The sequence below is a fragment of the Trypanosoma cruzi genome, genomic scaffold, assembly GCF_000209065.1.
Source record: "Trypanosoma cruzi strain CL Brener 1047053516361 genomic scaffold, whole genome shotgun sequence".
In the NCBI taxonomy this organism is placed as follows: Eukaryota; Euglenozoa; class Kinetoplastea; order Trypanosomatida; family Trypanosomatidae; genus Trypanosoma; species Trypanosoma cruzi.
In genome coordinates this window covers 40284-67311 of record NW_001849420.1, presented here as the reverse complement: position 1 = coordinate 67311, position 27028 = coordinate 40284, and the positions used below count along the sequence as shown (strand labels likewise).

Sequence of the window (27028 nt, the reverse complement as noted above, 5' to 3'; positions counted from 1 at the left end):
CCTTTCGGCTCTTTTCGTTCAGTCCCCAGCAAACATAGAGAGAGAAACGGCATTGAAAAAAATAACGGGGAGAAAACAATCGAGGCCAGAAATTCATAATGACTGCATGCGAGAGATGAGACGTCTCTTTGAGTCTATTTTACTCCCCGCCCCTTCCAACAGCCCTCAACATTAATGAATCCACGGTGGTTGGGGTACGGCTGCAGGAAAACACATACAGAGAGAGGAAGAAAACAACAACAAAAAAACAACAAAAAAAAATGGGGAGTAGAAACAAAGCAGCCATCTGTTTTCAGTCGCTATGAGAATCGACATCCCACTCATCAAGATCCTCAAGGTTAAAGCTCTCCTTGAAAGCTTTTACACCACACACCTCCTCAATATACAGAGGATCGTTTACGCAGCGTAACACAAAGAATTGCCGTTCTCTTCGGTACGCCCCCACCACAGAGTCAGAACACGCCGTACACAATTCATACCGGTAGCCGTAAAGCGTATAAATATAGTGTGTTAAAACGCTCCCTCGAATCTGATGTGGAATTTTTCCAAGAACGCACACTGCTCCATTTGTGTCGGTAGGATTTGTAGCTTTGGTGTCCCCAGCCTGCTGCAAGTGTACTTGTTGCATTTCGGTTTCCGTATACGGAGGGCACGCAAATCCTAGGGGGTGGTTGTACAACTGCGCTAACAGCTCCACTGCCGTCGCTGAGGCAATTGCAGAAACCCCAGGACGCGTGACGGTACACTGTTGATCAAGCGAGCGTGCAGTCATGCTGTCCCGTGGAGCCACAACGTCGCTACAAAAGTAGCACCCTAACCGGGAAGCTCCACTGCCCTCTTTTGGTTCAAGGCCATGACGCATGACAACATAGGTGTCAAACCCCAACGCTGCGTTAATGAGGGGTTTATTATGTGTAGTAGCCATAAGCGTTGGTAACCACCGGGACTCTCGGCTGTCCGTCAAAAGAAAAACAACGTCGTGTTCTTGAATAAGTGTATCAAGTCGTTCAATCTCAGCAATGGCCTCTGGTTCACGCTGCTTGTCTATGCGATGTCCCGGCATATGTATCGTCAACTGCACGCCATGCGCCTCCACGGTGGGAAGGATGCGCTTGAGAGTCTTGGCAGCGGCAACGGCCTTATTGCGCTCCTCCAGTCGAGGGTTAATGACGTCAGACATCTCAAAAAGTGTTTGTCGCACAGGATTAGAGAAGGAGACGTTGCCACGATCCACAAGTGTTATTTTGGTGACACCCCACATCAAAAGATGACGCGCCACATTGCAGCCAAGAGTGCCACTCCCAAGAACTAGAGCCCTACAGGAGGCCAATCCATCAAGAGAGAGTTCGGGCAACATGCGCCACTTCATCAAGCCAAGATTTAGTCGAGCGCTGGACTCTGCCAAACGTTCTGGATCCATCATGGCACCAAGATCAATGCAACTCACAGGGGAATCGGCACTTTTCCGCTCGGTCCATCCAACAGCTCTTGCAAAGGCGTTTTGTTTCCCTTCAGTTCCTTCTGTCATCACGTCTTCAAATGTATAGCTGAGCGGCTCGCAAGTGCATTCAAATACAACACTCCGTTCTACATCGTTGTGGCGGATACAGTACAATGCAAATGCCGTTATAGACGGTCGGGCGAGACGAAGTGCGCCAATCACGTTGCGTGCCGGCCATCCGGGGAAATCCTCCATGGTAGAGACGTCTGCCATGACAACAAGAAATGACAGCTCCTTCATTTTATTGATGGTAGAGGGTGTAAAAGGATAAAAGATCACCTCTTCATTTTTCCCATGGCCTGACGCCTGGCAAGTGACAATAAAGGGATTTGGACCACGCTCTGGGTGACGCCGCAGTTGGTCCAGCAAATGTGCATGTATTCGGTCTACAGCTTTGCGGCTGGAAAAATACGAGACACCGTGATCCGTTGCAAGGGCGGCGTAACCACCATTCACACGATGCTTGACGTCAACAGGCGATCCAAGATCCAAAACAGGAAACGCCATCATGTAATGGAATCGATGACTTTTCAGGTCAGCGTAAGTGAAAAGAGCGGTGAGAGCAAAATTGATGCCTTCCCAGGCATTATCGACTAGGATTTCAGCCGCCTTCCTATCCTCGTTGACATCGATGGTTTTACTTCTCTTACCAGAAAAAAGTGGAATGAGCAACTTTTCTTTCAACACGCGCCAAATTGCCTCCCGTCGTGGCAGCTTACAGAGCTGCTCAAGGGTATTGAAGTTTTGCAGTTCCCCACTCAAGAGCACAGGAATCGAAAAAGGCGCATTCGTGTCAGTAGCAGCAGCAACACCCGCCGGTGGATTCTGCGGCAGCCCCGCGGCAATCGCATCGGTGTCGTTGCCCAGACTTTCTCGCCTCGCGGAGACGATATTCGCAGGAGTGGCGGTGTACGCAGAATTTACCGTCCCAAAGAGCGTCAAAGGCACCACCGGCTCCTGCAGACGCCATTCGTGAAGCTTCCGCCGCTCAAGCTCGTACCAAAAGCTGACTTCAATGTGCGGGGAGTATTCCTTAAATTTAAGTCGACTCCCCGCTGGTGTAGTTGCCGTCGATGTCATCGCGCCAAAAGGAATTGTTATTCGCGACAGCTACACACACAGAGAGAGGGAAAATGGTGAAGTGAAGAGGTCTCGCTCTTGCAGCCCCCTTGTAATTGCCCGTTCCTTTTCTTTTCCCTAACCGCCTTCCGCCTAATAAACTGTAATTTGCTGATGCCTCGATTTCTCTGGCAAGCTTTGACCCCATCCACGTTGCAGGAGGATGGGAAAAGACAAAAAAAAAAAAAAAAAAAAGAGAGAGAGAGAGAGAGAGGGCAATGCAATGGTGCCTGGTACGTGTATCGGCCATTCAGAGCACCACACACGCACACGCATAAATAACGCCTCTTATTCATTGATGTCAAATCTTTCTCTCCAAAAAAAAAAAAAAAAAAAAAGCAAACTAAAAGAAAAAGTGCTCTCTTATTTTGCTTGTGTGTGTGTGTGTGTGTGTGTGTTTACCCCTTCACGCAAAGAATTTGTTTAAGCGCACACACAACCTCCACAAGGTCTCCTTGAGCCCGCATTACATCATCAATCTTTTTGTATGCCAGCGGGGTCTCGTCAAGCACGTCAGTATCCTTGCGACACTCCACATCAGCCGTAGCCGCCTCGTGATCCTCAAGTGTAAATCGCCGTTTCGTCTCTCCACGACTGTATAGCCTGCCGGCACCGTGCGAACAGGAAGAGTAACTGAGCGGACTGCCCTTCCCACGCACAATATAGCTTTTCGTGCCCATGCTGCCTGGAATCACTGCCATTTCCCCGCCGCGTGCGGATGTCGCCCCTTTTCTTGTCAGCCAAACAGAATTCTGCGGGCTCAACTCCACACGTTCAATGTAATTGTGATGGCAGTTTATGGCTGTCGCATCAACACCAAAGGGCTGCGGCAGATAACTTCGCATGGCCTGCAGTACATTCTGCAGCATGATTTCTCGGTTCCATTTGGCGTACCGCTGAGCCCAGTCAACAGCCTTCACGTATTGGTCAAAATGAGGGGAGCCTTCTCGCAGGTACGCAAGCTCAGCACTGGGCAATTGAGTGATATGATTGCCCATATCCTTCTTGGCCAGCTCAATAAAGACGGTGCCAATGCGGTTCCCCACTCCCCTAGATCCGGAGTGTAGCATCACCCACACATGCGGACGTTGGGCATCATTCTTAACATCATCATCAATGCAAATTTCAATAAAATGATTTCCACCTCCCAGTGTCCCGAGGTGGGAGATATGATTGCTAGCTTCAATCGACTTCTGCATCGCGCATATTTCCTCAAACCCCTTCCGGAGGTGTAAATTCCAAATATCAACAACATTTTTTGGTAACTCGCCCCGCCAACTTCCAGCATCCAGGCCGCTCCTGCCGTTGTGCGTACGTCCGTGAGGAACGGCAATTTCAATGGCCAACCGTAACCCCACAAGCGATCCCGGAAGGTCCTCCGGGGTGAGGGTGGTCTTCACCGCGATCATGCCACAGCCGATGTCTACCCCAACACTCGCCGGAATCAGCGCGCGCGTCGTCGGGATCACAGTTCCTACGGTGGCGCCATGGCCCGTGTGTACATCCGGCATGACGGCAATGGGGTGCCGGATAATTTCACCCATACGTGAGAGTTGAATTAACTGCTCATGCGCTGAGCGCTCCACCTCGACGCCTTTGATCCACGCGCGCACCTCGACGTTACTTCCCTCACCACGAAGAACATCGTACGGCAGCAAGCCTTGGCCAGAAACATCCGCACACCCACATCTTTGCTTCACAGTGGCAGCCGCAACAATAAAAAGCCGCTCACGCGCAAGACGGCGCATGATGTGTGCCTGTGTGTGTGCGTTAAGCAAACCACAAGCACAATAAGTCTCTTACGGAGCCTACGCACCTAAAAAAAAAAAAAAATATATTCATCAGAAATCCGTCGCCACACATAAAAACGCCAAAAAAAGAAAAGCAAACATATTCGGCAAAAAAAATAATAATAAAATAAAAAAAAAAACAGGGAGGATGAAGATGACTCGTTGAGGCTTTGAATCTACACTCGCACATGATGCAGACCCATCATTGACAATAAGCATGCAAATTAAAACTGTACATGCACATGTCGTTACCCGACCAAAGCGAGTTGCTGACCTAGGTTACAAGTGTTCGTCACAATAAATAAATAAATAAAAGAACTAAAAGAAAATAAGATCATATAATACTCGGGAATTACAAGCAGCATCACCAGCACCAAAAATCACTATTCCCATAGCGTACTTTCAATTTTAATCCTCTCCCATCAGGTATAGGGGAGCAAGCACTAGCACTCCAACGCAAAATTAACCTCCGCCGGCCTCTCACCTTTCTTCCGGAGTGAAGCCAGATGATCATCCAGCAGCTCTTTCCGCTTGATCAAATACGCCCTGCGGGTGCATTCAGGACAGCCCGGTTTGCCCCCTAGAAGATGTCGGTTAGGGCAGCACCGCGTACAGAATTGTCCGCCGCACCAGTTACAGTTTGTACTTGGCGTAAAGTAATAAAAGTACGGCTCCCCACAGTTGGCGCAAAACCGATCGTCCTGCGGCCGGTTTTCCTCCGACGCAGGCGTGTACTCAATCGGCTCCACCTTCTCCTTTACATCTTCGGGCACCTCTTCATGTGTAGCGTTGAAACTCAATAACTGCCCCATCCCACAATTTGGCTTATTCTCTTCCCTACTTCTCTTCACGATTGGCAAACACACAAAAAAAAAACAAAAAATAAAAATAAATAACAATAATAATAATAATAATAAACAAAAAAAAAAAAAAAGGACAGCACATACGCACATACCATTTCTCTCATGTAAACACAGACATGTATATGTGTATATATACATGTGAACATGAAGGAAACACAATGCAGCCAAGTCACCGCCAATGAAACCAGTTCACACGGCAATGCTGAGCGACATTTATGTTGCACTCCGTCGTGCCCGCCGCGATCATTCTACCACCACCCCCTCAGTTTCGCTCACGTTGAAAAAAATACTGGCCTTTCCTCCCCCTCTCGTCAAACAGTACACTGAATGCAAACAAATGGCAATGCGGACAACGGCGCAGCGTCAATTTGTTCTTACAGTCCGCTATGCCCCTAAGCTCCCAGTACTAAAGGCATCCCACCGCTGTCAAACACATTCAATCCCCCATTTTTTTATCCCCCTCCCTCTCTCTCTCCCTTCCTTTTCTTCCCCTCCTTGCAAGGCGAAGGCCCGCTGCTGCGCCTCGGCGCCTTTTCATCCATTCAAAAAAAAGAATTCATCACTGAAACACTGAAAAAAAAAAAAAAAAAAGCCCAAAACAAAAAAAAAAAAAAAAATGAAAAAGTGTAAATGGTACCGCGGAGAGTAATAAAAAAAATAATGATAATAAAAAGAATCAAAATTTTTCTTCTTTTTTGCTTCTTTTGCAATCTTCTTCTTACACTTTGGCGTTCAGATAAAAGCGAAAACAAAATAAAATCGGGTTTTGTTGAAGAGACAAAAAAAAAAAAAAAAAGAGAGAGAGAGAGAGAAATTCCCAGAAAAGCGTCATGTGCCTTGTGAAATATTCCGCTCCACGCGACCCTGCGGTTTCGACGCGTGCAAGAAATCCTCGCCGTCCATCGCAGTCAAAAAGAAGCCACGCAAAAACCCTCCCGAAGCGGTCTTCTTCTTCACTCGCTGCCGCAGATGGTGTTCGTGCTGATGCGCTGCCGCAAAGGACTCATCGTTTGTGCGTCGATAGTAATCGTGCAAACAGCTATCCATGCAGTAGTCGCACAAAGGCCGCCGTTTCCAATTGCGGCAACGACGGCAACACTGCTTACAAAGCGCCTCACCGCAAATGCGGCAGCGGCGTGACCTTGTCCGTTCATCAAATGGCCGTCCACAGTCAGGGCAGGAGGTGGGATGCGGAAGTTTCTCGAGTTCCTTGCGTCCTATTGGTACCACGCCAACGAAAACCGCCGCCTCAGCCTCGTCTGTTCTGTGGAGTGCAACGATGGTGCCCATTCTATTTCTTTCTGTATTCTCCCTCCCCTCTCCTCCGCCTAGTTTAACCCTTACACTATTGCATGCACTTGGAGAGTACTGTCCTCCCTATTTTTTTTTTTTTTTTTTTTTGGGGGGGGGGTTCTTTTTCGTACCCGCTCGCTTTCCTTTTCTCAAATTGGCAGATGCATCAGAGAAGAACAATTCAACAAGAAACACACGGAATATTTGAGTCCGCACTGAACCGCATTAGAAATTCACCACAAACAAAAACACAAAAATACATATATATATGTATGTATATATTATTGTTTAACGTCTCGTTTTCTTTTTCTCCTCTTCCCGCCCACCACTGCCTGGACAAAATAACAAAAATGGGAAAACACCCTCGGGTCTTAGAAATAAAACCAAATTTTTCTGTTGGACGGGTGGGGGAGCGGAAATTCGTTTCGTGTCTGCTGCCCCTTTTTGTTTCCAATTCCGTATTCCACCCATTTCACACGCACACACACACACACGCACCTGAGCGTCTTTACGCATCACTTCTACACTCCGTGCGCTTCCTCTTATTGCCGATCAGTTTTTCCTCCACTGCGGTGTTATGCGTCACATCCTCGCCGCCGTCTTTGTTGTCATCGTCGTTTTTTTCATCTTCATCCTCCTCGGAGTCAGTCCTCGTCCCTACGGTCTTGCGTGTGCGGGGATCGACGGCGTCGTAGTGCCACTGCGAAAAGATATCCATTTTTTCAAACAAGTTGCTCCCATTTTCCCTCTCAAGCTCCCCGATAGCCGTCTCAATTGCCACTTGTCGCGACTCCACAAGACAAACAGGCGCCGCCTCCCCCGCCTCACCTTCAATTTGCAGAACATGTACGCGGCCATTACGCCCCAGTAAAAGGGCGGAGTTGGTAGCCAACCCCACCATTGCAAGCGGAGACGAATCCAAGCGCGTCCGAGTGATACCCTCTAAAGCAAATAAAAGTCTATGGTCATCAACACTCTCCATGAGTGGAACAAACACCACATCTTTTGCGTTCGCATAAGCAATAAGAACTCCATGTAAAAAGCCCCTCGCCGCGTGCCTGTCAATTCCACCGTGTGACGATGATGATGTGACATACACTACCGATACAACAGCAGCTGCTCCTTCTTCATCCATATCAGCTTGTTCCTGTGCACAAATGGATCCAACAAGGGTAAATGGCTCCGTGGGCAAAACATTTATCAAATTATTATCCGCAGCCCACAAATGCACCTTTCCTTCATAACTTCCAGTCACAAAGTAGGAATACCCCCTCTTTTCCGAAGAATCGGGGACCTCCGCAATGGAGGTTACCACGGACTGTGGTGACTCCGTCCACAGAAACTGTTCAATTCGAAATGTTTCTGGGTAACAGCTGACCCTAACATGGCAGTCCTTGTCGCATGTAAAAAGTCTTCTTGTTTCTTTCATTTCAGGCGTTCTCTGACGGATCGGCGCAGACAGAAATAGGGCGCTCATCACACTAAAGTGCTGCAACAGAAAGATGGGTGCTGCTGCGTCACCTTGCGCCATTGTCAGCGAGTCATTTACTCCCCACACAAGAACAAGACGGAACACTTCTCCAAATTTATCTGCAAAAAGGATGGAGTTGTCATCGCAGGTAACAATATGGGTAATGCGTTTCGTGTGGGGACCAAAGGAAAACAATAATTTCATCTCGCCGGCTCCAACGTCGTTCGCACGGGCATCTGGCGCTAAAAATGTCTTCATCGGGTTTGCGCGGTACATATTGATGCGTTTGCCGTCACCTCCAGCGACAACACAAATAGCACCGTTTGGGGCACGCAACAAGGCGACGCCGCGTACAACCTGCCCATCGTTCACACGGAGCACCTCCTCCCCCGCCTCGCTGCTTGTCGCAAGAATAATTTTCGTGGTGATGCCCAGCACTACCGCACACCCATCGCGCATGGAGGCAACCGATAGAGTGTAGTCATAAGCCCCACCGCTACCAGCAACAAGCATATCCTCCTCCCACAAATTCCTCTTCTGTTAATTCTTTGCCCCCCCTTCGCCCCAATAACAAACAAACCAAAAGAAAGAGAAAAAAAAAAAGTCCAGAAAAAAAAAAAAGAAAAAAAAACAACAACAACGACAGAAAGAAAAAAACAACACTTAAAGAGCAGGAACAACCCACACAGACTTAACAACAGATCGACCGCGGGCACCGCTCAAAACAAACAAACAAACAAAAAAAAAAAAGATGGGGAAAAATAAAGAAAAATATAAAGATATATTTTATACACTTTCAAAAGTCCACCATTCCTGATTCAATAATCGCACACAAAAAATATATATGTATATATAAAGAGGGTATGCCTTAAAAGATTCCACTTGCAGAAAGAAAAAGGGCAAACCTCATTGTCAACATCCCCTTCAACAACTTCAGTAAGCACAAGAGTAAAACAGAAATAATTAAATTTAAAGAAAAAAAATTTTTTTTATTAATGATTTTTGTGTGCCAATAAAGCACAAAATCGGGTCGAATATACACCCGAATGAGGCCTTGTCCAATATTCCTAGAAGAAAAAGCGTAAAATAAGAAGAAAAAAACAAAAAAAAAAAGGAAAAAATGATATTGCAGTTTGGCTCAATGCACCCAACATCCCCAAAATTCGGTTGAGGCTCATCCAGCACTTATATACCCAAAAAAAAGTGAAATCAACGAGCATACGCCACCATAACCGGGCTCGTTGTGAGCGGAAGAAGTGACAGTCCTTCAAGAGCCTCGCAGCCGCCGGACTCCCCTCAACGCGAAGGAAGGCGGGGGTGGGTAGAATCACAGGGAAACAGGAACTGCACTCGCCGCCCTCCAACGCGGTATCGTTGAAACGAAAAACCAGCTAATGGGTAAAAAGGCAGAGTAGATGAACAGGACGCAATATTATACACTGAGCTGCATCTGTTCGCACATTTTTTTCCATACATAGCTCTCAGTTAGAACAATTTCTCACCTTCATCTCCAAAAAAAAAAAGGAAAAACAAAAACAAAAAAAAAAAAAATAAACACCTTAACATTCATTATCCTGATTGGGCTAAAAAATACAGCCATGCGCATCCCGAAAGGACAACAGACGCCCATCAATATAACACTTTTACATTCATAATGGTTCCTAAGGACCATATGCGTATCCCTGTGGTGGCTGGCCATACGTGTACCCTGGCGGTGCCGGTTGCCCCTGTGGTGGCTGTCCATACGTGTACCCTGACGGTATCGGCTGTCCCTGTGGTGGCTGGCCATATGTATACCCTGGTGGTGCCGCTTGACCATATTTGTATCCCTGCCCCATTTGCTGTGCTGGCTGTGCATAAAAATTCGGTGCGGCGTTACCGGATGCACCCGAATTTGATATTCCTTGAGATGCAGGAGCCACATAGGGCGGAGCGCCTGATGACGTCTTATTTGGCCGCATCCAGTAGCAAATTAGCGCTGTGCAGACACCAATTTCCAGCAGCAAAAACAGGCACCCAAGAACAATCAGCACAATACCCACGGTGCGCGAATTCAAACCCAAATCATTGGTTCCCTTTGTTAATCGCTGCAGGGCGATGTAAGGGTCCTTGCTGCTGTACAGGCGCACTGTAACGGTGCTCGGTATTCCAGGCTGGTAATCGTTATCAAGATCCCCAAAAGCGTACATGGCACTTCGGAGATTGGTGTCCTCGGCGTATTTTCCGTTGCTGACCTCACGAACAACAAGGTACAATTGCCTGAGGTACAGAGTCTCCAGACACTCACCGCAAATATGACCCGCCTCACACCACGTTGGTGTATGATTGTACCTTCCGCCCCTGGCGGTACATTTCTCCCCAAAACTGCGGACATCGCGTCTGCACTTGCAATCCCTTCCGTCTTTGCAGTCACTTGAAGAACAGAAGTATGTCGAGTTTCTCATAATATTGAAGGGGGCCATGCGATTAAAAGGGGTCACGGTGCTAACATTCACGGAAACTTGAAACCTTGATGAAGACATATGAGAAACGGAAACAACAGCCTCCGCAAAGACAGAAGTGGCCCCGTCCACACCTTTGACATTTAGCGACTCGCGTCTCACAGTAATCGGCACACCGTTGATGGTCCCAGTCCAAGCGTTCATGGGTGTGGGGTTAAATTCATTCACGGCATCTCTGAAAGCTTTTCGATTGTCCTGTTGATTGAGAAGTATGCTGCCCGCGATGATGAGCGCAGGGCCACCGATGATGAGGCAGCAGGCACACGCCACAACAGCCTTAAAAAAGTCCTCAACCGCATCAACGATGCCAAACAAACACATTGTAAATTTACTTCTGGCAACAGCTGCAACCATAGAGTGAGAGAAGAAAGCAAAAAGAGGTGTAAAGACAAATAAAGAGAGCCAAGCAAAGCGATGCATCATCACTCAGTACATTGCCGCCGACAATTCTAGCATTATATGGCGCTCATCATCTGAGCATTTCGTCAAGTCAAAAAAATTTACTTTTTATTCCTCCATCCATTCATTCCTCAAAAGCATATAAACGCACAGACACAAAGAAACAGACACACACACAGAAAAGAAAGAAAAAAAAATATATAAGCAGAAAAAAAAAACAAGACAAATCTTGATATCTCGCAGGTACAAGAAAATATAAATATCAATTCTGTAGTATAAACCCTTATATAATAAAAATAAAAATAATCTTCTTGACCGTTGGCCGGATCCTGAATTTATCTACAGAAACCAAAGAAGATAGAAAAAAATGGGGTAACGCAGAAGAAGTTAATTGCCCCAATGTTTTCTTCCGATATATATATATATATATATATATATATATATTCTTTTGACCGCTCACGTGACCTTTTGTACTCAGTTAGGATCTGAAATACTTATTAATTGCGAAATAGCAGACGTTGGGATCCTCCAGCCACAAGACCGCATCTTGTGGCGGGAATCAAAAGAGGGCGGGTGGGACGGCAAAACAAAAAATTTAAAAAAAGTTATATTGCCGCTATCGCTTCCCTGCTCCCCTAAAGTTGTGGCCTTCCAAAATTAATAAGATAGAAAAGTATCGTAATGAAGTGTATTCGTTTTATCAGGATATATATACACTGCTTAAGTTAGCCAGCTATCCCGCGATCATTCTCTTCACAAGGTCCTAAAATAAATATAAAAAAAGACAGAAAATCAAGATTGCATACAGTAATTATTTCAATCAGCGGAATGACATTTATTCCCTTTTCAAATTCTCGACCGTAATTTTTACTCTCCAGGTAGGAAAACCGTGGCTGTCTGCATACCTACAATGGCGGCGGTGCTTGCCCATACGTATAGCCGTGCTGACCCTGTGGTGATACCGGTTGGCCGTATGCGTATCCCTGTGGAACAGGCTGTCCCTGTGGTGGCTGGCCATATGTGTACCCTGACGGTATCGGCTGTCCCTGTGGCGGCTGGCCATATGTATACCCTGGTGGTGCCGCTTGACCATATTTGTATCCCTGCCCCATTTGCTGTGCTGGCTGTGCATAAAAATTCGGTGCGGCGTTACCGGATGCACCCGAATTTGATATTCCTTGAGATGCAGGAGCCATATAGGGCGGAGCGCCTGATGACGTCTTATTTGGCCGCATCCAGTAGCAAATTAGCGCTGTGCAGACACCAATTTCCAGCAGCAAAAACAGGCACCCAAGAACAATCAGCACAATACCCACGGTGCGCGAATTCAAACCCAAATCATTGGTTCCCTTTGTTAATCGCTGCAGGGCGATGTAAGGGTCCTTGCTGCTGTACAGGCGCACTGTAACGGTGCTCGGTATTCCAGGCTGGTAATCGTTATCAAGATCCCCAAAAGCGTACATGGCACTTCGGAGATTGGTGTCCTCGGCGTATTTTCCGTTGCTGACCTCACGAACAACAAGGTACAATTGCCTGAGGTACAGAATCTCCAGACACTCACCGCAAATATGACCCGCCTCACACCACGTGGGTGCATTATTGTACTTTCCGCCCCTGGCGGTACATTTCTCCCCAAAACTGCGGACATCGCGTCTGCACTTGCAATCCCTTCCGTCTTTGCAGTCACTTGAAGAACAGAAGTATGTCGAGTTTCTCATAATATTGAAGGGGGCCATGCGATTAAAAGGGGTCACGGTTCTAACATTCACGGAAACTGGAAACACTGATAAAGACCTCTGAGAAACAGGAACAACAGCCTCCGCAAAGACAGAAGTGGCCCCGTCCACACCTTTGACATTTAGCGACTCGCGTCTCACAGTAATCGGCACACCGTTGATGGTCCCAGTCCAAGCGTTCATGGGTGTGGGGTTAAATTCATTCACGGCATCTCTGAAAGCTTTTCGAAGGTCCTGTTGATTGAGAAGTATGCTGCCCGCGATGATGAGCGCAGGGCCACCGATGATGAGGCAGCAGGCACACGCCACAATACTCTTAAAAAAGTCCCCAACCGCATCAACGATGCCAAACAAACACATCGTAAATTTACTTCTGGCAACAGCTGCAACCATAGAGTGAGAGAAGAAAGCAAAAAGAGGTGTAAAGACAAATAAAGAGAGCCAAGCAAAGCGATGCATCATCACTCGGCACATTGCCGCCGACAATTCTAGCATTATAGGGCGCTCATCATCTGAGCATTTCGTCAAGTCAAAAAAATTTACTTTTTATTCCTCCATCCATTCATTCCTCAAAAGCATATAAACGCACAGACACAAAGAAACAGACACACACAGGCGTGGAAGAGAAGAGCTTATATATATATATAAAACGAGACAAATCTTGAAGTCCCACGGGTAACAAAATATAAATATCAATTCTCTGATATAAAGCCTCATCAAAAACAATGTAAAAAAAATAATAAATAAACAAAATTTACATATACCTATCATATCCACCAGCTCAGTGACACATTGTCCTTTTCAATTTTTTTGACCGTAATTTTTACTCTCCAGGTAGGAAAACCGTGGCTGTCTGCATGACTACAATGGCGGCGGTACTTGCCCACGCGGAGCCTGTGGTGATACCGGTTGGCCGTATGCGTATAATGGCGGCGGTGCTTGCCCATACGTATAGCCGTGCTGTCCCTGTGGTGATACCGGTTGACCATATGCGTATCCCTGTGGAACCGGCTGTCCCTGTGGTGGCTGGCCATATGTATACCCTGGTGGTGCCGCTTGAAAATATGTGTATCCCTGCCCCGTTTGCTGTGCTGGCTGTGCATAAAAATTCGGTGCGGCGTTACCGGATGCACCCGAATTTGATATTCCATAAGTTGCAGGAGCCATATAGGGCGGAGCGCCTGATGACGTCTTCTTCCTTCGCATCCAGTAGCAAATTAGCGCTGTGCAGACACCAATTTCCAGCAGCAAAAACAGGCACCCAAGAACAATCAGCACAATACCCACGGTGCGCGAATTCAAACCCAAATCATTGGTTCCCTTTGTTAAGCGCTGCAGGGCGATGTAAGGGTCCTTGCTGCTGTACAGGCGCACTGTAACGGTGCTCGGTATTCCAGGCTGGTAATCGTTATCAAGATCCCCAAAAGCGTACATGGCACTTCGGAGATTGGTGTCCTCGGCGTATTTTCCGTTGCTGACCTCACGAACAACAAGGTACAATTGCCTGAGGTAGACCGTTCGTTCACACGTACCACAAGTGCGGTCCAACACGCACATTCCAGGTGTGCGAACAAATTTTCCACCAGATGCGACGCACTGGTTCATAAAAGAATTCAGCAATTCGTTACACTGGCAATTCAATCTGCTTTTGCAGTCACGTGAAGAACAGGTGTATGACGTTTTTTCTATGGTGCGGAAGGGGGCCATGCGATTAAAAGGGGTCACGGTTCTAACATTCACGGAAACTTGAAACCTTGATGAAGACATATGAGAAACGGAAACAACAGCCTCCGCAAAGACAGAAGTGGCCCCGTCCACACCTTTGACATTTAGCGACTCGCGTCTCACAGCAATCGGCACATCGTTGATGGTCCCAGTCCAAGCGTTCATGGGTGTGGGGTTAAATTCATTCACGGCATCTCTGAAAGCTTTTCGAAGGTCCTGTTGATTGAGAAGCATGCTGCCCGCGATGATGAGCGCAGGGCCACCGATGATGAGGCAGCAGGCACACGCCACAACACCCTTTAAAAAGTCCGCAACCGCATCAACGATGCCAAACAAACACATCGTAAATTTACTTCTGGCAACAGCTGCAAACACACACAAGACAAAAAAAAAAAAATGTATTTTTTAATTATTATTTTTTTTATTAATGATTTTTGTGTGTGTGTTAATAAAACACAAAAACCAATCGAATATACACCCGAATGAGGCCTTGTCCAATATTCCTAGAAGAAAAAGCGTAAAATAAGAAAAAACAAAAAAAAAAGGAAAAAATGATATTGCAGTTTGGCTCAATGCACCCAACATCCCCAAAATTCGGTTGAGGCTCATCCAGCACTTATATACCCACAAACAAGTGAAATCAACGAGCATACGCCACCATAACCGGGCTCGTTGTGAGCGGAAGAAGTGACAGTCCTTCAAGAGCCTCGCAGCCGCCGGACTCCCCTCAACGCGAAGGAAGGCGGGGGTGGGTAGAATCACAGGGAAACAGGAACTGCACTCGCCGCCCTCCAACGCGGTATCGTTGAAACGAAAAACCAGCTAATGGGTAAAAAGGCAGAGTAGATGAACAGGACGCAATATTATACACTGAGCTGCATCTGCTCGCACATTGCCTTCACATGATTCTAAAAAAGAATAAATAAATTAGGGGCTTTATGATTTTCCATAGTTAGAGGCCTTCATTGGGAGTTTTTTCATTCACCATTGCAATGGTTCCCTGGATCATTGTATTGTCTGTTCGTTCGTCTTCAACTTTTCGGAATTGCAATCTAAGTTTTCGGGCTTCTTTTTCATGAAGTTTTCTTTGAATATTGTCTACGTAGTGCTGCTTTTCCTTATTCCTGGTACCGCTCATGACGTATCCAACGGCTTCCGCTGCAGCGACACTCTCCGCATCGTATCCTATTTCGCCGCGACGAGGAGCACGTTTGAACTGTCGCAAAAATTCCTCCTGAGACATTTGTGAGGGATGCTTCGCGACGGGTACTTCAAATTTCTTTGACGGATCATTGGTGTCGTCAGAAATAAAAGAACCAAGAGGCAGTGCTACGCCAAAATCATCCCCACTCTGTTCGGATGCAGTTGGGCTTTTATGACGCTCCAACATGATGTTGGCGCCCTCGTTGTTACTTCTTAAAGGATCTTCGGATACTGCCATGAAAGCCCTGGTTTTTCTTTCAGAATTTTCCGTTTTTTGCAGTCGCTCCTTTAGACGGGCACTTTCAACAAGAGAAGCAAGCGCACTTCGGGGCTGCTGGACAAGTTTGTTTGGCCCCGCATAATCCCCTTCAAATGATACGTCCTTTTCAGGCTGAGGTGTATTGGTGCTTGTTGTTGTCTCTGCGGTCATTGAGACAAACCCTGACGCAGCGACGCCCTGGTTCCTCCAGAGGTGGCTCGTATGGTATTCCCGCCGCGTGGACAATACATGAAATGATGTGAAAAAGATTCCCTCCCCTTTCTTTTTGACCTGACTCTGCAGACTCCTCATGCCGATCTCTTTTCCGTTTCGGCTGAAGCAACCGATTTCGTTTCCGTTCCATTTGTGCTGCTTCTCGATTTGCTGAAACATTTTGCGTGGAAAAGATGTTCTGAAGAAATGTCAGGAAGATCGTCGTTTCAAGCTCCTCACCCGTCGGCTCAGAAGCGGGAAACCAAAAACCGTCAGTGGCCATAAACCCTTTTTGTAAATACTTTCTATTATTTTTATTATTGATCTTATTTTCTTCCCACGTCGTTTCCTCTTTTTGCTCGGTTCCTCCTCACACGCACATACACACACACAAAAAAAAAAAAAAAGAGAAGGGTGAAGAGAAACGGAAGGCCCTTTTGGGGAAAGTGTAAAAAAAGAGGGATCATCCCAAATGGCAAGCTGTAATCCCGTTATCATAAGAAACATGAAATAGGTAACAGTATCACCGCGCACCGCACCAACCATCTCAATTCATTGCTTTATTTTCGAGTTATCATCGCCATTTAACCCAATCAAGAAGGCTGCCCTCAGAGCATCGGAGATTTGAAGAGAATTCACCAAAGCCAAAATTTCCTCCCTGGACATTAGTGGCACGCCTTGGGTGTTCACAGTACCGATTCGTCCAGAAGCAAAAGAACCACGCGCAACTTTCGCTGTCCTCTTTTTACGCTCAGACTCCGCGGTTGTCTTTTTTTTAACGGATGCTGTCGTTTCTGAGGTTTCCATGGAGCCTATTTCTCCTCTCTCCAAAGCACAAATTTTCTCCTTCTTGGCGGAGGGTTCAACTATTCTCTTTGTATCACGATGAATAAGGCAACCATTGACCAGCAAAAGTTCACCCTCCTTTACCCATGTTGCATTTACAAAAGACTCTTGTGGGGAATTCAGTGCTGTGGAAGAAGCTGCTGTTGGTGGAGCAGTAAATCCTTCGTTTTCGGTGATTTCTTCCACCTCATTCCGCCGTCGCTTCCAAAGCGGCAACGGCACTGCATGATCTGAAAGAACTACCGTCATACTTGTCTCAAAAGCCTTTTGTCCTCTTAATTGTTGCCTCACCTCCTCACGTGATCGCACTTGAAACGGAACTGGAGTATCTCCCAGATTTCCTAACAATTCACGACGTTCGCAAACACCAGCACTTTGTGCCACGTTAGTTAATAAAGCCATTTTTTTTGAAAGAATGTGCCGTCGAGGTAAATTCGCCTGATCTAAAACCTTTTCCATCGTTTTTCTTCGAGGTACAAAAGTTATTCTCTTTTGAGTAGACATGGATAATGTGGATTTTTCATGAAATTTTACACCAAGAGAACTTTCTTCCGTCTCACGCAGCCGTTTTTTTAAAATAGTCAGTAAATGGCCTTGTGAATTACCAATGATTGGAAGCAACGCAGCATCTAAATTTATCATTGAATCTTCCAATAAACTACTCGTGACTGTGGCAGCAAACTTTACTTCGTCTTCGGTAGCATATCCGTTGTTTTTAGACCCATTAAAGCCATTACCAGTGGTCTCTTCATGGAGTCTTTGCTGCGTCAGTGCATGACTACACATTGAAGAAAGTACACCAAAGACAGAAGACTGAGCAAATTGGTGAAGCAAGCGGTGATGAAAAAGAGGGCATAACAAAGTACGTGAAGCGACATCCGGTAGACGACTCGCAGTGGCAAGCAAATCTGTACGATATTTCACGCTAACCTCAAGAGAAGGAAAAATTTGCTGCACAGACCAAGGAGCTAGCGCATTCTCTGCGTTCATTAAGATGCAAACAAAGCCTAACTTCCTTTCAATGCGTTCATATTCAAATAGAGGACACAAAGGCAAGAGAATAATAATAAGAAAGGAACGTATTTCACGCAACTCAATGCATTTTCATCCAAAGTATAACGACTTTAAAGAGCTACTCTTTAAACCCACCCTCGTTATAATACTCAAACTTTCTATACATATGCATTCAAAATATTGAGCAGCACAAAATAATATGATTCAGTTATCATACATAGCCTTTCTTATATATATACATATTTTTTCTCATATATACTAAAACGACCTATTCATCACAGACTGTAATTAAAGTGCTGAAAGAATGTCAGACAATTCCTCCTCCAATTGAGGATACCGATTTGTTAAATCATCTATAATCTCAACTAACGTTCTTCGCTTTTCTTCAAGGTGTGTAACTTCCTCATTGAGCTCCTCTGGACTAACTGCCAAATTGTAAGCACCGTTTTCAGCGTCACGAAGACGCTGAAGAGTTGTATTTTTTATCCTTTTCTCATCTTCCAGTCGGTCACACTCTTTTTGTGCTGACAACAACTGTGCTTGAAGTTCTGTTACTTGCTCGTCAAGGTTTTCAACTTCACGTTGAATGGTTTCAATTTCGTTAGTCTTTTTCTCAATTTCGACAAGACTTTCTCTAATAAGTCTTTCCTTCAGTTGCGCCTCTTCTCTTTTTTCATTGAGCTCCTTAAACATCCTGGCACTTTCCTTATCCACATCTAGTCTCGTGGCCCCTCTCCCGTTCTTCTTGGTCGAATTTTGGATCGCCTGACCTTTTGTTCGAATTATCTCACGATGGTCAATCGACCTCTGCATTTCCTCAACTAAAAAGCGTTGTTCTCTTTGAAGGTCATTCATGCGTTTTTCCATAATTCCTATTTCTTTCCTCATTTTTTCGACTTCCGCCCTTCCAACCGTTGGATCAAGTGCCATCTCCGTTTCTTTTGCAATCTGCATTTTTCTTTCCCAAAACAAAATGTCCCGCTCACAATTCATAATCTGTTCGAGTAAATCAGTCTTGGTTTGTCGAGTTTCTTCCACCTTAAGTTCCAGTTCAATGGCTTCTCTTTTCTTTTCTTGCAGTCGTCGAATAAGGTCATTTTCAAGAAGAAAAGCTTCGTTCGCAATGTTTTTTTGATCTTCAGAGTTTTTGCTAAGTTGAGTATTTACCTTCTTCATCTCAATATGCATCGCATTTGCTTTGTTCTCCAAACTGATAATTTCTTTCTTTTCATTCGCAATGTTTGCCAAAAGTCTCTCTCTTTTTTGCATCAAAACCGTGGCCTCTGCCTGGAGTTCAAGAATGGCTTCATTAACCTCATTTGCATTGTTTTTGCAATTTACCAACTCTGTCTGAAGTTTAATCCACTCTTGTTGGAGAGCTTCATTCTCATTAACTTTTTCTGTAATAGCCCTTGACAAACTATTAATGGTAGCTTCTAACGGACCAACATGTTCCCCCTTATCAGAGACTTGTGCAGCCAACAATCCTTCATACTGATGATTCAGTTGATCCAACTGTTTCTGTTTTCTATCAATTTCATCATGTCTACGGCGTATATCCATTTGCATTCGTTCAATCAATACACCACGAGATTGTAACTCCTTCTCCAATTCACCCAATGTAGATTTTAATGTCTCATTATGTGATTGAGCTTGTAGTGTATCCACTCGTATACGAGCAAGTTCATTTTCCATTTGTGTCACTTGAAGTTCTTTGACTCTAATGGAACCCTTGATTTTCTCAATTTCTTGTAACGTGCCACTTCCTTCTTGCTTAAGGGTTGACTGCTTACTAAGTGCTTCAACAATATCGTTCTCCATGGAACGAACATCCCTTGCACATTTTTGTATTTTCCTGTCGATATTTGTGACTTCAGAAGCGTGAGTACGAGCCTCATATTCCAGTTTCTTTGTTTCGGCATCGGTTTGCTCCAAATTATTTTTAAGCATTGCATATGATTGAGCGCTTTTTTCTTTTCTCTCAACAAGAGCATCAATTTGCTTCTCCAAAACGGTCACTTCATTATCAACACGTGACATAAACTCCATTAATTTTGACGTTTCCGTTTGAACACCTTGTATATCTTTTCGGCAACCCGTTATCTCATTCTCTAGAGCTTGTAAGTCATCTTTCTGTTGCTGAAGGGCTTCTTCTGTCTTTTTCATGGCTTCATGACGACGCTGCATTCCAATAAGGGTACTTTTCCATTGTTGCACCAATTGTTTTTTCTCAAAATTGATGGCCTCCATTTCTGCTAATGCCTCCGCCAAAATTTCTCTCGCTCGCTTGGTTTCTTTTTGTTGACTTTCAATCTGTGTATTCACTGTGGCCACTTCCTCCTCAACAAGTATTACTCTTTTTTCAAGGACATCAATCATATTATCTTGCTTCAACTTTTCTCTTTCCAAATTTGTAATATCTTCTTCAGTCTTGTAGGCAGCACGACGTTCTACCTGAACCTCTTTTTTAAGCTGGTCATTGAATTGTTGAACCTTGACAATTGTTTCGGTTAGTTTTGCAAGATCCGCTTGTTGCCGCTCGTGTTGTCGCTGGTAATCCTCAATTTCTTTTCGAAGGCTATCAGCTTGTGTGGAAATTTCCTCTCGTTCTTGTAACTTTTCCTCGTACTGCCGTTGGACTGACACATGCTTTTCATGTTGTTTCTCCAATGTTTCCTGTAACTTTGCTAGATGTTGTTGAGCATTGTAAAGTTCAACACCATATTTTTCCCTTTCCTTTTGAACAGTAACAAGTTCATTTTTGACATCGTAAAGCTGCTGTGATACCTCTTGAAGATGCTTCCGTAATTGTGCCTCTATACGCTGTTGAATTGGCACCAAAACAGCCGACTCCGGGTCCAGTTCGGAGACATCACTTGGGGACTCATAAGGCGTTTCAGCCATAATTTCCTCTGATAATGACGTAAAGAAACTAAAAGAAAAAATCGCAAAAATAAAACAAGTATGAACTTACAGCACAAGAAGCAGAAAAAAAAAAAAAAAAAAAAAGACATCAAGATCTTGTGTCATAAAATAAAAAACAACGATAAAAAGTGAATATAAACACAGCTGATGGCGGCAAATTCCTAAAATTCACCAGTCTGGTAATTCTCATTCATTTTCCATGGCCTTACTCATTCAAAATAACAATGAATTAAATTTTTTTCTCCTTTAGGCGTTCTTCTTCCTTCCTAGCCCATTCAGGCATTTTGTTAATCTCACGATAATCTGGCAAAGGTGCCTGATCAATTCCATTTTGATGAGGACGATATTTTTCAGGTAATTCAGGAATAACGCGATAACTAAAATCAATGGTTTTGAATTGTTTGTAATACAACCATTCCTCCTTAGTGTCAAAATACTCAGGCGGATTCCCATTCTGAAAGGCATGAACAGCATTTCTAATGGCAATTCGGGTCATTCGCGGTATACCTCGGACCCGCAACTGTCGTTTGTCACAACTCATCAGGTCATTCCAATCCTTAAATGCAGCTTTAAAATCACTCGTTGGTTTTAAACGATGAATATCCACCTTTTCAAGAAAGGTCTCATGATTTGGAACATAGGACGTTGGAGGACGAATAACTAGAGGAAGAATTTCGCTGCGAGTTGTAGTTTCGATCGGCGCCAATTTACGAGGATCAGGCATGTAAGTATATTTGTAAGACTTGTGGGGGCCACAGGTCTGGTCAAAGAATCTGCAGGTGCTCCTCATCCCTTCAACACTACGCCGAAAAACACACAAACAAATAAGCACAGAAAAAAGGCAAAATAAGCCAAAGCTAAAAAAACATTTTATATACGATAAGTAACGCAATTATGAACTAGCAAGAAAAAATAAATAAAAATAAAAAAAAGGAAACGCAAAAAGAATTCAAAGCGTATTTATACGATGACTAAAAAAAATTAAAAACTATTTCTGTCTTTTCTTCTTTGTCTTTTTTTTTTTTTTTTTTTTTTTTTTGTGTGTGTGTGTGTGTGTGTGTGGGCGTGGTTTAATTAGGTTCAACGAACTATATCCCCATTTGAAGCGCCACTGGACCTGGGATCCGAACGGATCCGCTGCTGACTGAAATAATATTCCCCCTGACAGTTTTTCCGTTAAGCTGCTGAATACACCGCAAAACAGATTCTGGAGAATCGTAAAAAATCATGGCCATAAGTTCATACCTGTTGATATCAAGAACGCGTCCAAAAGGGGAAAACACTTCAATTAGCTGATCGTTAGTCATGTTAAATGGAATATTATCAACAAAAGCCACATTTACCTGCGCTGAAGGAACAATAATAGGTCGCAGTTTGCTTCCTCTGTTGTCAATAAAACCTCTGAATCCGCGCTGAATTCTTCGGCCCCTGCTTTCGCGGTCCTGTCGATTCCGTTCAAAACCTTTTTTTCGTTGCTGTTCCAATGCATCTTCTTTTTGATTGTATGTACCAAAGTTCATTAATTCAATCGCAACAGTTTTCGACCTTCCTTTTGTTGCATTCCTCTTACTGCCTTTCTGCTTTTCACCTTTCTCTTCATCGGTCAAATAAAGACCGGGAACTTCATCAATTTGCAAAGAAGCAATTCTAGCCATATCTTCGCTATTAAATTTGATGAATACATTTGTGATGTCTTTTTTACGTTCTTTGATTCGCAGAGATCCAACAGCCTCTACACCAGGCCACTCTCTGATCACACGTTCTATGCGAGCAAACTCACCCGTCGGACAAAAAGCCAAAACGGTTAATGGATCCATGTTTCCAAAAAGATAAAAATAAAAGATCTCTGTCAAACCTTAAAAAAAAACTCCCAATAATAAAAAAAAAAAAAAAGTAAAAAAGCAAAATAAGAAAAAAGAAAAAAATAAATAATAAATAAAAAACGGCAACCGCCACAACATGAAAACCACCCCCTCCAAGAAAAAAAAAAAAAAACACAGGCGAATCGCGGCAAGCGCCGGGATCAAACGCGCGCCGCCGCCTCCCGCCGGCGAAGGCGGACGGCACCCCAAAACCCCGACCGCCCCTCTGGAGACCCGCTGCGGGGGAAAGAAGTGGTTTTTATCCCTCCCACCCCGTTCCTCCGGTTTTTTGGGGGCGTTTGTCCTCTTGAAGGTTTTTTTGTTTTCCGGCGTGTTGGCGCCCCCCGCGGCTTTCTTCACGACTCCGCGGGCGCGTGTCTGGAACCGTTTTCGCTCTTCTTTTTGGTGTGTTTGTTTTTCTTGCGCCCCATTTTTTGGTTTCTTTTGCTGTTGTGGACTTTCTTATTTCTGGCGCTTCTTTTTTTATTTTTATTTTTACGTTTTTTCGCTGTTGTCGGGAGTGTTGTTATGGAGCGTTCAGGGGATGCATCGTTGGGATGCGTTTAAACCGTTAGTTTCGTCTCTTTGCAAAAAGAAGCCTTCATGGGAAACCGCAATTGCTCATTATCAACGATCTTTACTTGAAGTTGGTTCCTCTCTCGAATTGGAGCATGCACAACGGATTGCCCTGTTGTTTTTGAAGCAAAAGGGGGGTCCGGGCCAGCTGAGCTCATGGGCACGTCTTTTTTCTTTTGAGGATATTCCCACTTGCTCCTTAATGTTAAAGGCACTTGTTCGCCATGATTTATGGCGTTCGGCAATCAACCTTTGGGTATGGAACCCAAATGACGCAACAGGGGAAGCCTTGATTGATGAATTAGCGTTTTGTAACATGTGGGAACAGTCAATATATGTACTTCAGCAGCTTATTATGAATGAAAATTTTTGTAGAGATTCAAAAAAAAAGATAACAGGGGACATTATAGAAGAGAAACATATTGGTAGTGATGTAGCTTTGGCATTAAATGATGCGTTTCGACTAGCAAATGACCCGACCTTTATTCCTCCTGAAGAAAGAAGAAGACGAGGTACCATACCTCATCTTGTGAACACAGCTTTTCCGTTGAAGTCTCAGTGGCAAATGGCTATCTCCTTGTTAGTGCGACTTAGTGAACGTGACATATCGTCAGATACGCGAAAGGAACTCCTAGATGTTGCTGCGGCCCGTTCAGCCTATCAAGCTGGAAGGATGGAGGACACATTTTTTTGGATTAAAGAAACGGAATATTTTCGTGAGTCAAAATCATTACAACGAACTTTTTTTCGTTCTGCTATTTCTATTCAACGCTATGAAGAGGCCATCTCCATATTGGAAATTTTGAGCAATCATGGGATTGAAGAGATTCCATCCGGCAGCTTACAGGATCTTTGCAAATGTTTTGTTCGAGAATATAATGCGGGAAAATATGTGGAGCTTTTAGATCGATTTTCCACTGTGGTTTTGAAATGTTCATCAAGAATATATTCTAAAGAAACCAGAGATGAATTGAGACATTTTTTCCAATCTAATGCTGTTGACACAACCGCATTGGATTTTGTGGGTTCTCTTGAACGTACAAGAGGATCAACTTTTATTTTTGGCGATAGATCACACTTGGAAGGAATTGTGAAAAGTGCAACTGACATTGACAAAGCTGCGAGTGCCTTGCTTCATAAAGGGTATTGGAAAGCATCGTTAGAACTTCTTAAGAGGCTTTTGGAGGTCAAGCCGCTTAATAAAAATGAGGAGGTTCTTATTGAGGCGGCTCGAGTCTCGTTGGGGAGCTGGAAAACAGCTATCCTGTTTATTGCATAATGCATCGTTAATATCAATTTCAGTTGGGTATTGCAGAATTTAAAAAATGGGAATAATAAATAAATTTTAGGAAGAGAATAATTTTAACGCTTCTGAATTTGATTTTTTAATATCCGTTGTTTTATTCATGGTTTTTGTATCTTGATTGACTGGTCAGGAAGTAGAAAAAAAAAAAAAAAAAAAAAGAGAAAACAAATAAAAAGGAAAAGGAAATGGTTCAAAACCTTGTTATCAATCTTTTGTTCAACAGCCCCGAAATTCGAATCATGGGCCCTGTGAAGGAGCAAACAATTGACAAATTAAATGAGGTGATTCCTAATGCAACTTCGACCGCGCGAAGCACCCGAGTTGCTCCTCCGAGATTTCAGTATATCTCGAATCCAAATCATTGGTACATGAAGTTGGATGGCCAATTTTGCGATGAAGATGGAATTTCCTATCTGATGGTTCTTCTTTTGGATGCTCTTGAGGAGGAGGGCCTTTGGAAACTGGTTTCATCAACTGCATTGCGAACTCCCGCTGGACAATCTTCGAAGGATTATACGGAAACACATGTCTTGTTTATGAATAAGCTTGTTGGCGATGAGATTTAAGAAGGGTATTTAGATTTTCAACAATTTATCCTTTCTCCCATGTATAAAATAATGAACCCATTTTTCAAATAGCTCGAGCTTTTTTTCTCTTTATTTCTTTTTTTTTTTTTTTTTTTTTTGCTTTTTATCAATGAGAACTTTTGGTTGAAGGGAAAGATAAACAAATGAGAGAAAAATAAAAGCTTATTTTGATATATGTATATAAATTCTTTGTTGAGGGAGTGTGTGGATTTTGATGTGTCGGTTTTTGATTTTGTTTGCTATATTTTATTATTAAAAATTATTATTATTATTATTATTATCTTATTTTTTGATTTTATGTAGAAGCATCCAAAGCAAATCAATGTCTCAGGAAGAAATTCTGCAACAAGCCACTGGACCCAGTTTTCCCGGCAAAGGCGTCATTGTAGATGATGGCACCATGGAGGATCTTATTGATAAGCTGAGAATTTTGCGTTACGAAAAGGATTTTTGTCCGCGTGTCAAGCCTCCATTTAAACCTTTGAGCAAGTATTATTTTTCTGGGCCCTCTTCAATCGATAATCCAAATGCTCAGTTCCACTACTTTACTTCTTTATGTTCCTGGCTTATGGGTTTGGCTGGACATAACTTTGAACCTCCTGGTCAATTTGATGATCCAAATGCGACTTCAACCAATATATTGGGTGAATTGCGTGCCATGAATATATCCGCTCCAAACCTTGCTCCAAATCGCATCCGCCAGGGAAGTGGAGAAGCCGTTTTGACCATTTTATCGGTTCTCTCAGACCATGCACTTCTCAAGAAGGGGTTTACTGTTCGCTCTGTTGACTATACAAATGTGGAAAAGTATGATGAGCTTGATGGAGTAACTGATGCTGATGATGATAATGGTATTGGGGAAGAGGTGGAAGACAATGTAATGATAGAAAGTGATGATGAGGAAGAGCTTTATGTTCGTGCAACCGGAGAAAGATTAGTTAAAGAAGATGCTGGTGTTCCTTTAGAATCCGAGATTAATGCTGAGGAATGGAACTTGGAAGTGGAACGTGTAGGACCTCTTTTACAGGTTAGGTCAGATGCTCTTCAAGATTGGCGTTCTCGAATAGAAAGTGCCGGTGTTTTACTTAGGGCTGTTGAGAAAATGTATCCAGAGGTGAAGCAGATGCTTCAACATGTGGCGGATGATTTGGAAAAGTCGAGAGATCGCATTCAAAAGCGTGAACAAACACTTGCTCAACAATTTTCTGACCAAGTGGAAGACTATCGGGTAAAATTACGTGAGCTGAACACCTCACAAGATTCTGCAAATATGGCAAGTCAAAGTGTTGAACAGCTATCAGCCGAGCTGAATCAGTTGAGCGGATTATTAGATCAGGTGAAAAGGGGTATTGAGGATCGCGAGGCAAAAATTTCCGATACAACACCATTGATGCAAGTAAAGGACGCAGTGACGAAGGTGAGAGCTGAAATCAAGCAAATGTCACTGAGAATTGGTGTGTTGCAGCATGCGGTACTTCACTATGTGATGAAACAAACCAAGGCCAAGCGGGAAGGACTAGAAAATGGTCTTGGTTTGGATGACTGGGAAGAAATAGAGTCCATGTAATATTTCAGATGTAACGTTATTTCTTTATGGAGAATATTAAATGATGCCTTTAAAAAAAAAATTTGCATTGGTGATCAACGGCAGCAAAGTCTAAAGAGAAAAAAAAAAGAGGGACTTAAGGAAATTAAGTCGGGAAAGAAAAGTCTAAAAAAAAAAGTAATGCTGGGTAACGTTTTTTTTTTTTTTTTTTTTTTTTTTTTTGTTTGGTTTGTTTTTGTTTTTGTTTTTGTTTTTGTTTTGGTGCAGGGAGATATTTGACATTATTAAATATC

General features: G+C 43.9%; 15 protein-coding genes across 15 annotated transcripts, besides 48 other annotated features; 3 read left to right on the top strand and 12 right to left on the bottom strand.

Moving 5' to 3' along the window:
• Nucleotides 1-6065: part of a sequence feature (heterozygous, Esmeraldo-like haplotype) that runs on past the window's edge.
• Nucleotides 293-2581, bottom strand: Tc00.1047053507711.150 (ubiquitin activating E1 enzyme, putative; the record flags this gene model as incomplete). The annotated part of the gene is made up of 1 exon (XM_814768.1): nucleotides 293-2581. One exon carries the CDS (start codon nucleotides 2579-2581, stop codon nucleotides 293-295), a length of 2289 nt encoding a protein of 762 aa, XP_819861.1.
• Nucleotides 2789-2814: a microsatellite.
• Nucleotides 2815-2834: a microsatellite.
• Nucleotides 2938-2975: a microsatellite.
• Nucleotides 2994-3018: a microsatellite.
• Nucleotides 3019-4368, bottom strand: Tc00.1047053507711.140 (hypothetical protein, conserved; the record flags this gene model as incomplete). Its single annotated transcript, XM_814767.1, has 1 exon — nucleotides 3019-4368. One exon carries the CDS (start codon nucleotides 4366-4368, stop codon nucleotides 3019-3021), a length of 1350 nt encoding a protein of 449 aa, XP_819860.1.
• Nucleotides 4438-4459: a sequence feature (AT_rich).
• Nucleotides 4520-4550: a sequence feature (AT_rich).
• On the bottom strand, nucleotides 4854-5222 carry Tc00.1047053507711.130 (hypothetical protein, conserved; the record flags this gene model as incomplete). The annotated part of the gene is made up of 1 exon (XM_814766.1): nucleotides 4854-5222. One exon carries the CDS (start codon nucleotides 5220-5222, stop codon nucleotides 4854-4856), a length of 369 nt encoding a protein of 122 aa, XP_819859.1.
• Nucleotides 5277-5342: a sequence feature (T-rich).
• Nucleotides 5729-5770: a sequence feature (GA-rich).
• Nucleotides 5847-5897: a microsatellite.
• Nucleotides 6047-6087: a repeat region.
• Nucleotides 6066-6460: a sequence feature (haploid, Esmeraldo-like haplotype).
• Nucleotides 6461-6481: a sequence feature (areas merged during assembly that could not be assigned to a particular haplotype. This can correspond to areas where the two haplotypes were merged or to regions with more than two copies in the genome that were merged during assembly.).
• Nucleotides 6482-12074: a sequence feature (heterozygous, Esmeraldo-like haplotype).
• Nucleotides 6654-6674: a microsatellite.
• Nucleotides 7040-7064: a microsatellite.
• On the bottom strand, nucleotides 7075-8550 carry Tc00.1047053507711.120 (hypothetical protein, conserved; the record flags this gene model as incomplete). The annotated part of the gene is made up of 1 exon (XM_814765.1): nucleotides 7075-8550. One exon carries the CDS (start codon nucleotides 8548-8550, stop codon nucleotides 7075-7077), a length of 1476 nt encoding a protein of 491 aa, XP_819858.1.
• Nucleotides 8619-8694: a sequence feature (T-rich).
• Nucleotides 8759-8817: a sequence feature (T-rich).
• Nucleotides 8995-9034: a sequence feature (AT_rich).
• Nucleotides 9121-9158: a sequence feature (T-rich).
• Nucleotides 9550-9592: a microsatellite.
• Tc00.1047053507711.110 (procyclic form surface glycoprotein, putative) lies at nucleotides 9699-10859 on the bottom strand (the record flags this gene model as incomplete). Its single annotated transcript, XM_814764.1, has 1 exon — nucleotides 9699-10859. The coding sequence occupies one exon, from the start codon at nucleotides 10857-10859 to the stop codon at nucleotides 9699-9701; it is 1161 nt and encodes a 386-aa protein (XP_819857.1).
• Nucleotides 11087-11164: a sequence feature (T-rich).
• Nucleotides 11221-11244: a sequence feature (AT_rich).
• Nucleotides 11239-11702: a mobile genetic element.
• Nucleotides 11350-11381: a microsatellite.
• Nucleotides 11843-13033, bottom strand: Tc00.1047053507711.100 (procyclic form surface glycoprotein, putative; the record flags this gene model as incomplete). The annotated part of the gene is made up of 1 exon (XM_814763.1): nucleotides 11843-13033. The coding sequence occupies one exon, from the start codon at nucleotides 13031-13033 to the stop codon at nucleotides 11843-11845; it is 1191 nt and encodes a 396-aa protein (XP_819856.1).
• Nucleotides 12075-12745: a sequence feature (areas not merged during assembly with more than two copies in the genome that could not be assigned to a particular haplotype).
• Nucleotides 12746-12915: a sequence feature (areas merged during assembly that could not be assigned to a particular haplotype. This can correspond to areas where the two haplotypes were merged or to regions with more than two copies in the genome that were merged during assembly.).
• Nucleotides 12916-13672: a sequence feature (heterozygous, Esmeraldo-like haplotype).
• Nucleotides 13402-13430: a sequence feature (AT_rich).
• Tc00.1047053507711.90 (procyclic form surface glycoprotein, putative) lies at nucleotides 13535-14740 on the bottom strand (the record flags this gene model as incomplete). Its single annotated transcript, XM_814762.1, has 1 exon — nucleotides 13535-14740. One exon carries the CDS (start codon nucleotides 14738-14740, stop codon nucleotides 13535-13537), a length of 1206 nt encoding a protein of 401 aa, XP_819855.1.
• Nucleotides 13673-14091: a sequence feature (areas merged during assembly that could not be assigned to a particular haplotype. This can correspond to areas where the two haplotypes were merged or to regions with more than two copies in the genome that were merged during assembly.).
• Nucleotides 14092-14502: a sequence feature (heterozygous, non-Esmeraldo-like haplotype).
• Nucleotides 14503-14553: a sequence feature (areas merged during assembly that could not be assigned to a particular haplotype. This can correspond to areas where the two haplotypes were merged or to regions with more than two copies in the genome that were merged during assembly.).
• Nucleotides 14554-18533: a sequence feature (heterozygous, Esmeraldo-like haplotype).
• Nucleotides 14783-14827: a sequence feature (AT_rich).
• Nucleotides 14904-14950: a sequence feature (T-rich).
• Tc00.1047053507711.80 (hypothetical protein, conserved) lies at nucleotides 15351-16253 on the bottom strand (the record flags this gene model as incomplete). The annotated part of the gene is made up of 1 exon (XM_814761.1): nucleotides 15351-16253. One exon carries the CDS (start codon nucleotides 16251-16253, stop codon nucleotides 15351-15353), a length of 903 nt encoding a protein of 300 aa, XP_819854.1.
• On the bottom strand, nucleotides 16626-17909 carry Tc00.1047053507711.70 (hypothetical protein, conserved; the record flags this gene model as incomplete). Its single annotated transcript, XM_814760.1, has 1 exon — nucleotides 16626-17909. The coding sequence occupies one exon, from the start codon at nucleotides 17907-17909 to the stop codon at nucleotides 16626-16628; it is 1284 nt and encodes a 427-aa protein (XP_819853.1).
• Tc00.1047053507711.60 (hypothetical protein, conserved) lies at nucleotides 18222-20837 on the bottom strand (the record flags this gene model as incomplete). Its single annotated transcript, XM_814759.1, has 1 exon — nucleotides 18222-20837. The coding sequence occupies one exon, from the start codon at nucleotides 20835-20837 to the stop codon at nucleotides 18222-18224; it is 2616 nt and encodes an 871-aa protein (XP_819852.1).
• Nucleotides 18534-19698: a sequence feature (areas merged during assembly that could not be assigned to a particular haplotype. This can correspond to areas where the two haplotypes were merged or to regions with more than two copies in the genome that were merged during assembly.).
• Nucleotides 19699-19758: a sequence feature (heterozygous, Esmeraldo-like haplotype).
• Nucleotides 19759-20336: a sequence feature (areas merged during assembly that could not be assigned to a particular haplotype. This can correspond to areas where the two haplotypes were merged or to regions with more than two copies in the genome that were merged during assembly.).
• Nucleotides 20337-27028: a sequence feature (heterozygous, Esmeraldo-like haplotype).
• Nucleotides 20922-20942: a microsatellite.
• On the bottom strand, nucleotides 21088-21648 carry Tc00.1047053507711.50 (hypothetical protein, conserved; the record flags this gene model as incomplete). The annotated part of the gene is made up of 1 exon (XM_814758.1): nucleotides 21088-21648. The coding sequence occupies one exon, from the start codon at nucleotides 21646-21648 to the stop codon at nucleotides 21088-21090; it is 561 nt and encodes a 186-aa protein (XP_819851.1).
• Nucleotides 21766-21790: a sequence feature (AT_rich).
• Nucleotides 21858-21896: a microsatellite.
• Nucleotides 21897-21920: a microsatellite.
• Tc00.1047053507711.40 (RNA-binding protein, putative) lies at nucleotides 21947-22675 on the bottom strand (the record flags this gene model as incomplete). The annotated part of the gene is made up of 1 exon (XM_814757.1): nucleotides 21947-22675. The coding sequence occupies one exon, from the start codon at nucleotides 22673-22675 to the stop codon at nucleotides 21947-21949; it is 729 nt and encodes a 242-aa protein (XP_819850.1).
• Nucleotides 22737-22801: a sequence feature (T-rich).
• On the top strand, nucleotides 22818-24575 carry Tc00.1047053507711.30 (hypothetical protein, conserved; the record flags this gene model as incomplete). The annotated part of the gene is made up of 1 exon (XM_814756.1): nucleotides 22818-24575. One exon carries the CDS (start codon nucleotides 22818-22820, stop codon nucleotides 24573-24575), a length of 1758 nt encoding a protein of 585 aa, XP_819849.1.
• Nucleotides 24740-24788: a sequence feature (T-rich).
• Tc00.1047053507711.20 (hypothetical protein, conserved) lies at nucleotides 24788-25168 on the top strand (the record flags this gene model as incomplete). Its single annotated transcript, XM_814755.1, has 1 exon — nucleotides 24788-25168. The coding sequence occupies one exon, from the start codon at nucleotides 24788-24790 to the stop codon at nucleotides 25166-25168; it is 381 nt and encodes a 126-aa protein (XP_819848.1).
• Nucleotides 25248-25294: a microsatellite.
• Nucleotides 25448-25470: a microsatellite.
• On the top strand, nucleotides 25512-26756 carry Tc00.1047053507711.10 (hypothetical protein, conserved; the record flags this gene model as incomplete). Its single annotated transcript, XM_814754.1, has 1 exon — nucleotides 25512-26756. One exon carries the CDS (start codon nucleotides 25512-25514, stop codon nucleotides 26754-26756), a length of 1245 nt encoding a protein of 414 aa, XP_819847.1.
• Nucleotides 26928-26995: a microsatellite.